This window comes from Grus americana, chromosome 22 (assembly GCF_028858705.1).
Source record: "Grus americana isolate bGruAme1 chromosome 22, bGruAme1.mat, whole genome shotgun sequence".
Lineage (NCBI taxonomy): Eukaryota > Metazoa > Chordata > Aves > Gruiformes > Gruidae > Grus > Grus americana.
In genome coordinates this window covers 8,631,455-8,645,273 of record NC_072873.1, presented here as the reverse complement: position 1 = coordinate 8,645,273, position 13,819 = coordinate 8,631,455, and the positions used below count along the sequence as shown (strand labels likewise).

The 13,819-nt window shown below is 44.1% G+C and overlaps 1 protein-coding gene across 4 annotated transcripts in view; it reads right to left on the bottom strand.

Moving 5' to 3' along the window:
* Positions 1-13,819, bottom strand: part of MYO1D (myosin ID) — a 160,756-nt gene that overhangs the window by 84,877 nt on the left and 62,060 nt on the right. For all 4 annotated transcript variants that reach the window (XM_054801630.1, XM_054801632.1, XM_054801629.1 and 1 more), the window contains 2 exons: positions 10,204-10,370; positions 5,627-5,834 (listed from right to left, as the gene is read on the bottom strand). In XM_054801630.1, coding sequence (XP_054657605.1) covers positions 5,627-5,834; positions 10,204-10,370 — 375 coding nt within the window. The remainder of the gene's footprint in view (positions 1-5,626; positions 5,835-10,203; positions 10,371-13,819) is intronic.

The window sequence follows — 13,819 nt, the reverse complement described above, 5'->3', positions numbered from 1 at the left end:
CTAAGAGATCAGCTTGGCCATACTGGCAAGCAGCACCGTCCACACAGCAGCTGCATCCAATTCTTCACTTCACTTGGTCCTGAGCACCCACATGCTGCTCCTTTGGAAGGAGCTACAGCATCTCCTCTCACAGCTTCTCCCTGCCAAAGCGTCTCGAGATCAAAGCGTCGGTTCAGTGTACAAATCCAGATGTAATTACAGACCTATTTCTGCTTATATTCAAAACTGCACAGACACATTCCCTCAAGATGGTAAATGCCTTGAGTCCGGATGGCAAACGCATTGCATCACCTTTTATTTGGGTCGCTGAACCGAAGCCCTCATCAGATCATTACTGCCCACCCATAATCTGATGTGAAAACGCCTCCTTTGTCAGAGTGCGACCTTCCCTTTGTGGTTAATGCTTCCCAGCGCACCGTGCTTCAAGGACTCATGGGGATAGAGAAGAAAGGGAAGGTGAAACATTAAATTATGACAAGTCAGCTGTGGTTCTCTTTCTGCTCTTCCCCGCCGGGTTTTGGGAAATGTTGCCATGGTGATTGCAGCTGCGGGGCTGCGAGCGACAGCTCTCCCGAGAGGAGCCTCTGCAAACCGGGTACGGAGGATGCCGTACGACACCCACGGCGTGCACCGGGGCCGGCGCTGCCTCCTGCCAGCCATGCTCACCTCCTGGGCTTAGAGGGCTTCTGCGCACGAGGATTTTTGTCCGAGGACGTGCTGGGCTGCAATACAAGAACAATTCTTGCTTCCCCTGCATTAGGCAGTAAAGATTTAGTGAAGCGATTACCATATGCAGCTGTACTGGCCTGATAAAATTACACTGAAATAGTGCACTAAATTATATTGACAAGATACATCATCTTTGCATACCGCACGTGCTGGCTGGCTGGGCTTTTTTTCTTGAACAAAGCACTATTCTGCAAAGCTAATGAATATGTGGGAATGTTTCCAAGGGCAGAAAAAGCAACGGGGTTTTATGGCAGCTTTTTTAAATTTTATTTTTTATTTTTATTATTAACATTAGAGCTGCTCCATTTGCATTCATGAAGACAATCATAGAGATGGCAAGACCACAGGTATAGTAAATAAACTCAAATGCACCACGTAAAAAGAAGGGATGTTCTAAAATTACCATCTGAGTTGACTCCGACAGTGATGTCTCCACTGCCATATGGGTTTTCTAATACCGGACAGCTCTCCCTCGCTAAATTCTCCTGGAGCCAGCAAGTTGCCATGGCTAAATCACATCAGATCACATCTGCTTACTATGACTCGGTTGGGTCTGAAGGAAAATCACAGCCTGGAATCCCACTAACATTTTATCACAGAAAAGAAAGGAGCGTTGAAGATAAAGCTAAAGGAGAAGACACATCCAGGAGAGATGGAACAAAAGAAAGTAAAATTATCTACTTAAAATGGAAGTCAGTTTTAATTCAATTTAACCAAACTCTACAAAGCAAATTCTTATCGTTGCTAAACAAAGCAACCAGCATTATTTTAAGGGTTAAGGGTTACTCACACGACAAAGCTCTTAAGATAATTACTGAATCTCTTTTTGAAAGTCCCGGGATTTGTATGAGAGCAATACACCACATAATACAGATCATTAGAAATGAAGACGTACATTCAAAGACCAAGAAACAGAACCACTACATGCACTATATGTGGATCCTTCTTTCATTTAAAAGCATTCCTGGGCAAAGAAACACGTTATTGGACCCCAGCCTGCGATCGGCTGCTTTTAAGGCTACGCCTTACATTTTCCCTCAGCTTTTATCACACAAGTGCCTATTGTCACAACACCACATTTTATCTCCAGTTGTCTTTTCCTTTTCCCAAATTCAAATTTGAGGAACTCCAAGGCAACAGAAGGCTCAATTATTATTTTTTTTTTAAATCAAGTTAATCTCTCCTTTTAGATATAATCTCGTGACTCGCAGAAGTATCACAATTTGCCTTACTCGGTGCCTTTAGTTCTTAGAGGCAAAACTAAAGTAAGGAAAACGCAGCAAAAATTGCATGTTCCTGTGAGCTTTATATGAACAATTGAAAGCAAGTTGAGAACAGAAATTAAGATACAAGCAAAATTGCCTTGATGCTTTCCGAGTATAGAGAAGGCCTCTTCAGATCCTTACTCTGATTTTATTTTTTATTGTGTTGACTGTTCCTTTTTCAGCACTGCCAGTCTCCAACTGCCCCATCTACTGGCAGCAGAGCACAGCTGGTGCATGAACACAGGAGTGATCTGATACGGAGAACGAGATCTAACAGTAAAACAAGAGAAATATAGAAAATGGAAGCAAAATTCAAGCATTTCCTAGACAGATTTACACTGCGCAAGGTATCTAATTACATACCTACAGACATCAACCCCACACCTGCTCTTTTGTTGATGAGTAAGCATTTAGATTCATTTGTGTTTCTTGTCTTTAGTTGCAAGTTCCAGGACTCTAGAGAGCTCCTCTCCACCAGCGTTCTGGAGCATGGCTGAAGAACATCCAGTAAGTATGAACAGAGATACAGGTGAACCACAGCGGGGTGAAGCTCCAGGAGCTTGTCTTTTCCCCACAAATCTTTTCTTAGGTAAATTAGAATCTCACCAGAGATTTCTCAGAGAGAAATAACAAGATGACAACTCCACCTGTCCTATTTCAGTACTTAGTGCAGAAGAGAAAGATGCCTCCGTGTAGACTTGTATTAGTCCCTCTCCACTCCAGGAAGAGGAGAAAATAGGGGAGGGAGGTTTGTGAAGCCATAGGACAACAGGTAGGGAATTTAACTGTTCTCACTTTTGCTGATTGTCGCAACAAGAGCAATCCCAAAAGCACTGTAGTTATTCTATATATCATCCGGCACGCCTGATGCCACACAAACCCACTACAGCAAAATCCCTCACAGAGCCAGGGAGCTGACCCATTATTCCTAACCAGGTACTTACCTTCTGGAGGGAAAAAAAAAAAGTATCTTTAGCCCTGCTCTCCCTCCAAGGTTGTCGAGCCCAGTCCAGATCACAGCCCAGACTACATAATTCTGACGTTTCCATCTAAAGAAAAGGCCAGAAAACTCACAAAAACTGATATGTTGCTGTCAAAATTGTGCCTCACGCTGTTCGGTGGCTTTTCTCTGAAGGAGGAGCTTCAGTGCTCACCTTGCAGTGAGATATCATCTGTTTCCACAGCACAGACCGGGTCTTTTCAATTATTCTTCAGTAACTGCACTTTTCAATTTCAAAGAAGGCCACCTTTTCATTCCTCAGATGTTTAATATGAAAACTCAGGTCACCTGGGAGCAAGGTGTCCCCCCGGTAGCTTTGTTCAACAAAGAACTCGTTAGCTTGCCTTATACCACTACGGGAAGAAAGAGAGACTCCAGATTAGCAGCACGACCCAGTGAACTCGCTAAATGCGCCAAGCAAGCCCAGCGTGCTTGGAAAAGTGGCTGCAGACAGCGGAACTCCTCCCGAGAAACCAGGGCGAGCACGGTGGGAGTGCAACTAATAATCCAGAAACACCTAACCGAGGCGTATGAGAGGGGCCCCGCAGATTAGCCCCCTTTCACTCCAAAAGAATAAGCCAGCATAAGCTGTTGGAAAAGTTATGCTGACGTTTCCAGGAAAGAGGCCTGGAAGAAGATGACAAGTAGTGCAAGAAAGTTGTTGTGAAGCTCCTCAGAACACTGCTAAAAAAAGGAAAAAACACTAAACCACAAAGCTCAAAACCAGGCAGGTCCTGCATCCTTCAGGCAGCCTGAGCTTTGCATTTCCAGAAAAAACTGATCACATATATATACACAAAACGTACAAAATTCCTTACTGAAGATAAACCACGCAATCTGGCATCACAAATACCAACGGAGACGCAACCCTGGACTTGATGCTTTCTCCTTCCATTCTGGTCAAATTGTTTTGCTTTCCAGAAGGGGAATCAGATCAAACGTGTTGTAAACACAAGAAACGTGTTTTTGCAAAACTATTAAAGCTTGCAGTGCGTAACTTTTCCTCCAGGGTCTTGTTACTCCTCACCAAAAGTGGTTCAGTCCATCAGGTTTAGAAAGTTTGTGCAAACTTACGTGAACTGCATAGCTTTACAGCAGGCTTTTTCTCTGTGCAGTTTTTATACCCATCTGTCAGCAGTTTCTATTTCTGACAGGCAAAAAGGGTTTCAGAAGATCTCGTTTCTCCGAGTTCCAAGAATGACAAAGGAAAAACACGTTTCAAGAAATACATTTCTAAAAATCTTGAACAGGTCAACAAACCCTGCCAGTTCAGACAAAGTCAGTTCCACCATTTCTGTGGCTGTGGAAGTCAGAAGCTGTTGCTCTTTGCTAGACGGATCACAGTGGTACAGAACACCGTTTTCAGCAAGTACTAAAACCAGCTATTGTATTTTTTCCTCATCTGGTGTATGTTGCTTTTGAGGTCACAAAACCAGCTTCTATTGCGTTGTTGTGGCCCCAAAAAGCATCTAAATGATTTAGGAGCTAGCCAAGTCACAACAAACTCCCACGGCTTAGAAGAGCACCTTTGTAAGCAACGTCTGAGAATGTGTTTGCCCTGAAGTCACAGAATGTAAAATTATTTATCCTAAGGGTAAAACCAGAAAGATCTCAAGCTCAAATCCCATGTTCAGAGAGGAAAGGTCCTGTTACACAGCACCTTAGGTGTCTTACCCTTTGTAATGCTAAGGGCCTTCTAGTTTCTGTTCTGCTGCTGGGGCAGTGTTTTCCAGAGCCTCTGCAGCAGCGTTTTCCCTTGATCCTGTGCCGTAACTCTCCTAGGCTTGCACCTGCAAACCCCGATATTGCACGTTATAGCAGGTTCCTATGGGAAGCGATTGCTGCCAGTGTGCCGATCACCCCTTCTTTCTGTATCCCTCGGCTGTAATTTTTCGTTTACATTAGGGCACTCGATAACATGGGTGCTCAAAGCTTAATAAACCCATATACGTGAGCATCTGGCCCCGATCATTGTATGCTCGTCAGCACTAACGTTATCATAAGAAAAAACAATAGGGGTTTTGCGCAGGTCCTGATAAAGTCTCAGTAATTACTAATGGAATAGTATGATGAGGGAGATGACGTGCTGCACCAGAAAGGATGCTCTGGGAGGATGCTCATTTAGGGAGCCTGTCCTTCTCTTCCTAGCTGGCCACTGGGGAGAGTTTTCCCTGTCCCTTTTCTCACTGTCTTCCCTCCTCACTCCTTCCCCTGCACACCAAGAGTTTTACCATTAGAGTTGATGTACACCATCAGCTACGGATCCACTAATCAACTTTTATGCGTGTAAGCCTGTCTCAACATCCATTGTGCAGCACCTTTATAGAGTCATCCATAAAATTCTTCTCAGTTTCTAGGCAGCCTACTTTCCCTGAGTAAAGAGCAAGTTTTTTTAAACAGTATTCAACAATCTTATAGGTCCTACAGCTCACAGCGCATCGCACCACATCAAGACCTCAATGCAGCTACAGAGAGCACTACTGAAAGAGCTTTAAAAAAATTAAGCCGTAATCAAACTGCATTATGCTGGAGTTTGTGTAGACTTGTCGCTTTTGCAAGTGAGCCTGAAAAAACAGCAAAGGTGTTTTAAGACACTTGAACCGAGTTTTTAACGCAGTAAACTAAGCTTTACCTTCTGTAGGAAGAGGACAATCCTCACGAGCATCTTGGCATGCAGGTCTTCCAAGGTGAACAGAGTTCGAGGCGTGCGGATGAAAATCTTGGTCTTGCCGTAAGCGACGTCATGCTGAAACCCATGACACTCTATGAGCTTCTTCACAGCATCTTTGTCTGAAGGGAGGTCGTGGTTTGGCCAAGTGAATTCCGAGATCATCTTGTACCTGGAATTACAAGGTACAATTTGCAAATGTAAACTTGTCATCTAGGTTCTGAAGAAGGCCAACCTTCAAAATGTTTTAGAAATAATTATCATTTCAATTCTAATAAAACTATGTGATTATAGATAGAATTGCCTCAGACATCCTGTGTAGGAATAGCGATCCTCAGAATCCAAAATACAAGAAAAATGAATCCAAGAGAGGTATGATTCTGTGGGCCACTAAAAAAAAAAAAAAAATATTGCGAGGAGCTCATTTCATCACCACAACAAACCTCCCCACTGTCTTCCTGCAGGTTTGGCAGTTCCATCATTCACACTCTCAGCATTCAATTTCAAATTGGTTTTTTTGGGGTTTTTTGTTTTGGTTTTGGGGGGTTTTTTTGCAAGGAGGAAAAGCTTTGTTTTGCTCACATTCTGCACAAGAAGCCAACTGTAATGAATTGTTTTATCAGAAAAGCCAGATTTAAAAATTCTGCAAATTACGTTATTGTTCAGCATTTTGGTTGTCATTTCTAACAGATTTTATTATTTACCAAAGTAGCAGAGAGTTGAATGCCACACTTTGTGCAAACACTGCCACTGCCTGTAACCGTTGTTCAGTCGTTCCCTCCCATCCTCACCCGCCAAACTCCTTTTTACACTAGGAGAGAGAGAATGCAGATTGGAGCTAAGACAACTACAAATCAAATACGAAAATAACCGCATCAGACTTTGCTCTCGGTAAGATTTACCATCCTTGCAAAGTGCTGATTAGGTGAATAGACGTTTGCAAAAAGCAACAATGAATTTTCTGCATAAGATTTATGGACATAATCAAAAATGTAATAGACGTTTTCACTGTACTAGTACCCGCATTCATGTTCTAAATAAAACAAGCATGCAGCAATCTTAACCACTTCTCTATTTAAAAGCCCACGATCCAAGTCAAGCATCAATCTCAATGTTTTAGACTTTCAGGATTTTCAGCTACTATTAAATGGATGCAGCAATAAACCTTTTTACTGGGGAGTGGGTGCACTGCAGGAGTTACTGAACAGACTAAAATAAGCCTGAATGGAAATACATCACACTGTCGCTTTCATTCATCAAATTAGCCTTTCTGAACAAGCTCTTGAAGAGGGGAAAAAATATGGAGGTACGCACTGTGTCTAAGCAGGGAACACCATCAGTGTGAGGGTTACAGCATGCAGACTAGGGATCTTACTGATAAATAAAAGAGGTATATAAAAAAAAAATCCTTCTTCAGACTCACAAAGGATTTTGCATTTACATTTAGCTGGCAAAAGCATTCCTTCTCTCAAATACACGTACACACAGGACATAAATATTTTACACTGGTTTCTCTTTTCTATTCTCATCAGGAAAATGCTCCTGCAATAATTAATTCACTGGGAAAATCTTCCACCTCGAGACATTTACACTAGGAAAAAAAGAAAGAAAACCAGGGTGGCAGTGCAAACCCACGCTTATTAAACAGGCCTGCTCCGCCGACGGGGCCGAAAAAAAAGGGATAAAATGTCAGAGACCTGAAAACCTGCCCAAAAAATGTTAAATTCTCCTCCTCCTTTACAACAAAGACAGGGCTAGGGTATTCAAAGACATCCCAAGGCAAACTGACCACCTCCCTCCTTGCCCCCGGGTGGTGGGACCAGCGGTGGAATATCCTGGCAGCCCTCTTGTTCCTCCGTTGCTCCCACGGCACGTGGGGTGCAATGCCATGAACTCCTTCCCCGCAGCGCAGCGCGCGACCTGGATGTCACGGCGAGTCAAAATCCCAACCTCGCCGCTAATTATAGTGAGGCAGAACCCAAAATACATCTGCTCAGTGACACCGCGACCCTTCCCCGCTCCTGCCTGGAGAACTCGACGGCCTCCAAGGTCACTTCTACATTGAACATCCATTCCTACCCCACCTTTGTTTCTCCTTCTTCTCCTCCAAAGAACACACGAGGTTGCTACTAGAATTTACAGTTCCCAGTACGGCTCTCCTAAGAAGCAAGATTTTTGCAAGTCACTACATTATGAAGCTTTACTGAAAAAATACCGGGTCTGCACGTGAAGCAGGGCCATACGTTTCTCAGTTCACGGCTCTCTCGGTGTCGTTTACGTGCTGTTTAACATTGCCTGCAAATAGGCGTGTGGATGCCTTCATGGTGAGTGTTGGATTACTCTCGCACACAGCCATGCCCGCAGACGCCTCGCAGGCGCCGTTCTTCCCCCTGCCCCTTTCTGAAACCCAATCGGCTTTTTTTTTTTTTTTTTGATAGTAAGTTATATATTAAAACAAAAGAGCGCATCACACGTATTCAAGACACACGGTCCCAACATGCGTTTCACAGAACGGGAAGATGTAGTTACCAACTGAACGCACAGCATCTCTTGCGCAACAAAAGAATATTAAGCTCTTGCTTTCTACAAATTGGAAAGGGCAGACTGGTCTGCACAGAGCTCAAAAGTTTTCTAAATTTCATTCATAAGTGTCCTTTCCAAGCTTTCCTTGGTCTTAACTGTGTTTTGCTTCATTTCCTACTGGTAGATATGAGATATCAACTACCTTACAGCATTTAAGGGCTAAATAGCAACAAACTCTTTTCCTACAGAAAGGAGAGTTACTTTTTATAGGTTTTATATACATATGAAAAAATAGGCATACGTGCACTCATATATATCTCTCTCTATATCCTGTCCCCTCTAAGAAGGATCAGCAAAAAACACAACACAGGTGTTTGCTTCAGGTTCAGAAAATCTGAAAGCTTCAGGGGTCTGTAAGGGAGTTAAATATCTGTTTGTGGGTCTGAACTTTTAGAAGATCTTTTTCAAATGTAAGCAGATGACAAAGTCGTGTCCCAAAATCGCCTCTCGCTGAGTTACTCTAGATCTCCCTTCAAACAAGCCCCGCATGCAGCGCAAGAGTCCTGAGCTGAAGGGCCTGGAGTCTCCTCCATGCTCCCAGTCTCCCAAGAAGCCTGTGAAGTATAAAGGAACAGAAATCCCTTGTGTTCCCTGTTCTAAAATCATTCAAAAAATGTGCAGCTTGTACCAAAAATCCTATCCCCCAGCCCCTTTAAGAGGGGTATGTCTCACCCAAAGACAAGGAACAGAAAATTATGGCAAAAATAAAAACAATATCCAGGGCCAAAAGATTAATTTTTTTTTAATTTAGGAAAGTCAGTGTAGACTGGACTCGGAGCAATTCCACGGTATGCAAATACAGCGCCTGATACCTTACACTGTAGATGTTTAATCCTTCTCCAGGGTCCGGCAGAACAAATGTTCCAGTAGCCTGAAAGCTGTACCAGTTGCCGTGTGCTAATTTGGTTTACTGGCTGTAAACACCACTTCTGCTCTTAAGCTTACAGGACCTCATCAAACATTCATTAAAAACAAAGCAGCTGTTTATATTAATAGTAATTACACAAATCTTAAGAGTAAGTTGTAACGAATTCCACATGTGAGGGCAGAAGCAGGCTCTAACCGCTGCGTACCATTGAAGAACACTGCTACACAACACTGTAGGCTGTATTTAGTAAGCCAGACCCTTTTGTTCTACTTCAGGTATCACCAAATACCCAGGCAAATCTCCACTGTGAACAGCAAAAGATCCTTCAACAGCACCTTGTTTCTAACGTGTGACATCCCACCTGCTTGAACAGGTTTTTTTTGTTCTACCCTCCGAGCCTTTTTCTCACCCGATTCAATAACAGAAGTCAAAATCAATTCACTATTTCATCAGGAAGAGGTTGAATTCTTAGTACCCATGCTAATTTAGACAATTTCAATCTAAACCATTTCATTTGTCACAAGTCTGGTAGGAATTAAGAGGGTAAGAAGTATCAAAAACATGTTTTAATGGGGTCATGTTACTATCCCTTTTTCAGACTTCCAGTTTGAAAGTCCAGAGGTTTCCTCCTGCGCTGTGCACCATCAAGCACTTCCCAAGACACGCAGTGTCTGTCTGTCTCTCTTGCTGCAACAATTAGACAATGTGCAGAGAGAAAACAGAAGTTAATTAGTTCTGGTTTTAGGGTTATGCTCTGGGGAAGAACCTCATTACACGTTCCCACCGCAGAGAGTAATACAGCAACTGAATTTCAGCACAAAGAAGTTGAGCCCGAGTGCCACGTGTGCACCCCTAAACGCATCTGCTGCCACACAACCAGAGAGCAACCAGAGTGCCTGTTAGTCACGTTTTACTGTACCCAACAGCAGGCGCTAAATCGGACCCATGACCACCTCAGGACTGAGCATCACAAGCCCAGAGGACTTCAGAGTTACTCTTCGCTCAAGGGGAGACAGCCAGATCACACACCTCATTCCATCGTCTGCTTTGTCCCGCAAAGAGCTGAGTCACTCGCCAGCGCCCTTCTTACCTGTGAAGAAACTTCTCGTACGTTTGGCGGTAGGCAAAGCCTGCTCGGCGGACTCTCACGTTCTCCAAAAGGCCGAGGTATTCAACCTGGTGCCTGCAACGCTCCTCGTCAAAAAGCTGCGGTGATTTCTTGTCGTTGGGCTTAATGCAACGGACGTAATAGGGTTCCTAAAGGGACAAATCAAACCGAGTTTCACTCAGAAAGACAAACATCTATGCAGACACAACCGCTTTCTCCTGAAAACACCATGTCAGTCCACCCCAGTCACCTGAGCGAGGTTTGGAAGCTTAACGGGAGTTACAAGGTTAGAACAGAAACGACAAGACTGGCACATAACATGATCCTCCCCTTCGCACACTGCAACGACGTCTGTTACAGGATCCATGTGCTACTCGTTCGAGTTTGTCCTTTGCTATGTATCAGAACCAGTTCCACACCCTCCTCCTCCACAGACTTGGACAATAACAAACACAGTCTTCATAAAAGAGAGGACAGCCAATGTAATTCATTGCTCTGAGCGTTGGATATGGCTTTTCCAGTATCAACACCTAAAAGCAGCATGGATGACTCCATAATATTTAAACTGTGCGGAATTAAGTCCTCTACAGCCTGTCCCAACATGCTTGAATGATGGAAATCACTGAACACTACCCTGTGCAGGGCAAAACCCAGCTGCCTTCCATCCCAGTTCACCACCACAAGCCCCACACCTTCCCCAGGACAAACACAAGCACGCGAGTTCCTCTCGCTGCACCACCTCGGACTTGCAGGCGGTGGGAGAACGTAGGACAGGGACCGGTGGCTTTACTCCACCGGCACAGCCCGGGTGGTCCTGCCCCGCGCTGGCTGGGCTCAGCCAGGATGCTCAGGTGAGTCCCACAGGGTCACACACCTTTCACCGCCCGCACCCATGAGACAAGCCCCGTATACAGTCCTGCCGGACTGGTTTTGAAGTTTACTTTTATTTTTATGAGATTAAGGCAACCTTCATTTAGGTCAACATGGTCTATAAACAGCACCAGCCTGTAAAGGGTGGCTAGAAGGATTTTAAATGTATGTGCTTTCATTACATCGGGTTTTGAAGTCCATCCGTTTCTTTCTCTTCATTGCCAGCCCTTGCTATCCCACTTTTAACTTTATTAGTGTGGGGGAAAAGCAACTAATAAGCATCATAAAGGCCCACCTTAAGTTTCGCAAGGTAAAAATTGTACTCTTATAACATTTTTTTAAGTAGCCCTTGCAAAAGAAGTGGCATATTCTGCAGGCTGGCAGAGCCGACTGCCCACCAGGTCTCATCGCTAAGCCAAGGAGAACACTCAAATGAGGATCAGCTCAGAACATCACAGTATGTCCAGAACATGTCACAGATGCACCTAAACTGGAGGATTTCAAAAAAACAGTTTACAGCAATGCTAACATTATGATAAAGGCAGCCAAGCAGCCTGTCTGAAATCTTATCGTTAAAAGATGTCACCTTTCATAATCACAACTAGTAATTAAGAATGAAATTTCAGCAATTTTCCTCTGGACTAGATGAGTCAAGCTCATGTTTTTCTAAGGAAGGGGCACAGGAGCAGGAAAACTGCAAAACAAAAAAAACCCCAACAGATTTCTACTTATCTGAACATTACATTCAGTTCGGGGTACTGCAGTCCAAATGGGATGTAAACGGCGGTGAGTCAGTTCAGGGAAGAACAAGCAAGATCAAAAATCCAGAAAATGTGACTCAGAGGAAATATGCTTTTAGTCTTGAAGGACTGAGGAGCCACATAACCATCCCAATGTTTGATTTTATACACTTGAAGGGTAGATATGAAGAAAAGTAAATATTCAGTTTTAGGACAAAGCAAGACTGGCCTTAACTACAGCATAAACGTTCAAAGTAGGCATCAGGAGAACAGGGAATGGGAGCAGAATGCGGGCAAAAAGGAGGGAAACCTCCAACACTGGAGAGGAACAGCCTGAACAAGCACGTGCCTAGAAAAGGCAGAGGTGTCCTCAAACAGGAGATTAATTAGGTGCATTCCCAAGGTCCCCTTTAGCCGTATTTTCTATGATTTGTCTATGATTTAGCCCTATTTTCTTTGATTTTAGGTCACTTACCTAATCTCAGGATAATACAAAAGGCCCAGAACTGCTATTTTCCCTTCAGTAATATTGAAGAAACAAGATCAACCTTGAATATCCTGGCTAGTCCTGACATAACCCGGAGGCACGCAGCACTAATGACAGGCACACGGAGCTTCCACTCACGAACAAATACGAATAGCTGAATACGAGTAACGAACAGGCAAAGATCTGAAGGTCTTGGAAAAGCAGAGCCTCGTATCCTAGAAACTGATACGAGCCACTGGATCTTCTGGGGAAGGTGTTGGACTGGAACATTTCCCTGCTTTCTTAAGCACACGATCAGTAGCATCAGGCTGTGCTTTTCTCCTGGAGGGCTGTCCTTGGGGTAGGAACACACAGCACCGAGGATGGTGAGCAAAATCTAAGCCAACCACCCATACAAGAGCTGGCAGCATCCCTGCGCTGGCTACCCTCCACGCAGCAACCCAGGAGTGCGTAAGAAGGTATGGGGAGTGCGTGGGTAAAAAGAAGGATGTGTGGGCAATATACGTTCTTACATCATCTCCCTTCTCTCCCGGTGACTTCATCTCTCTCCACAGGGACAGCTCTTTCACAGTCTCGTTTGGCTCCTTTCCTTACCAGGGAGACTGAGGCAAAGCCACACGCAGCGGGGGAAACTTGCACTGCTTCCAAATCACTGGCTGAGCCCCCTAGTAGGGCAGCGCTCTCTTCATCCTGCTCTTCTTTTCATACCCTCGGAGAGAGGTGGGCTTAAAAAAAGGAAAGAGCGCTAAGGACACGGCTTTCCCAGGATACCAGGAAGCCAAGCAACAGCTCTGCTCTGCGTGAGGTCTTCTACCAAGGTCACCACTGCATCGAGCACTTTCTTTCTGCCATGGTAATTCAACACAACCCTTCCCTATTCTATTTGTTCTCCTTTCCTTAAGGAGACAATTGTGAAATATAATGTGCTGGTACAATTTAAAAGGTTTTAAGAGATTTACATGTTAACTTTTTTGGCTTTCTCCTGAAAATTATCTCTACACTGAAAGTAAGAAGGTTTACAAGGGTCTTCATTCACTTGACAATCTCCTACCAGCTCTCAGAACTTGCATTCTGCGTGGGTGATGATTTTTCTTCAGTTGTAGAACTTGGCTGTGCCATGGGAACGCAGCTGTCATCAGCACTCTTCACGCTCTCTCAGACATTGTGTGTCAAACTACAAAGGTAGATGCAGCCCTTTCTGAACTTCAAATCAGTGTTGAAGTAGGTTTGACATGGTCACAGTAGCTATAACTGATGAGGAGTAGGAGTTTGCTGGACCTGATGCCTGCAATTTATAAGCTCTGTATTGTAACCTCTCGGTTTTATGGCAAGAAACAAAGGCGAGGTCATTCCTCTGCTGGAACAAGTCTCCTATATGACTGGAAATAAGCTGCTCAGGGAAAATGCAGGTTATGCAGAGAACTCCCTGAATTACACCTGAGCGTAGAAGCTGTGCAAGAGCCTGCAGTTGTGACGGTGAACAATCTGCAGTTCTCCCCAT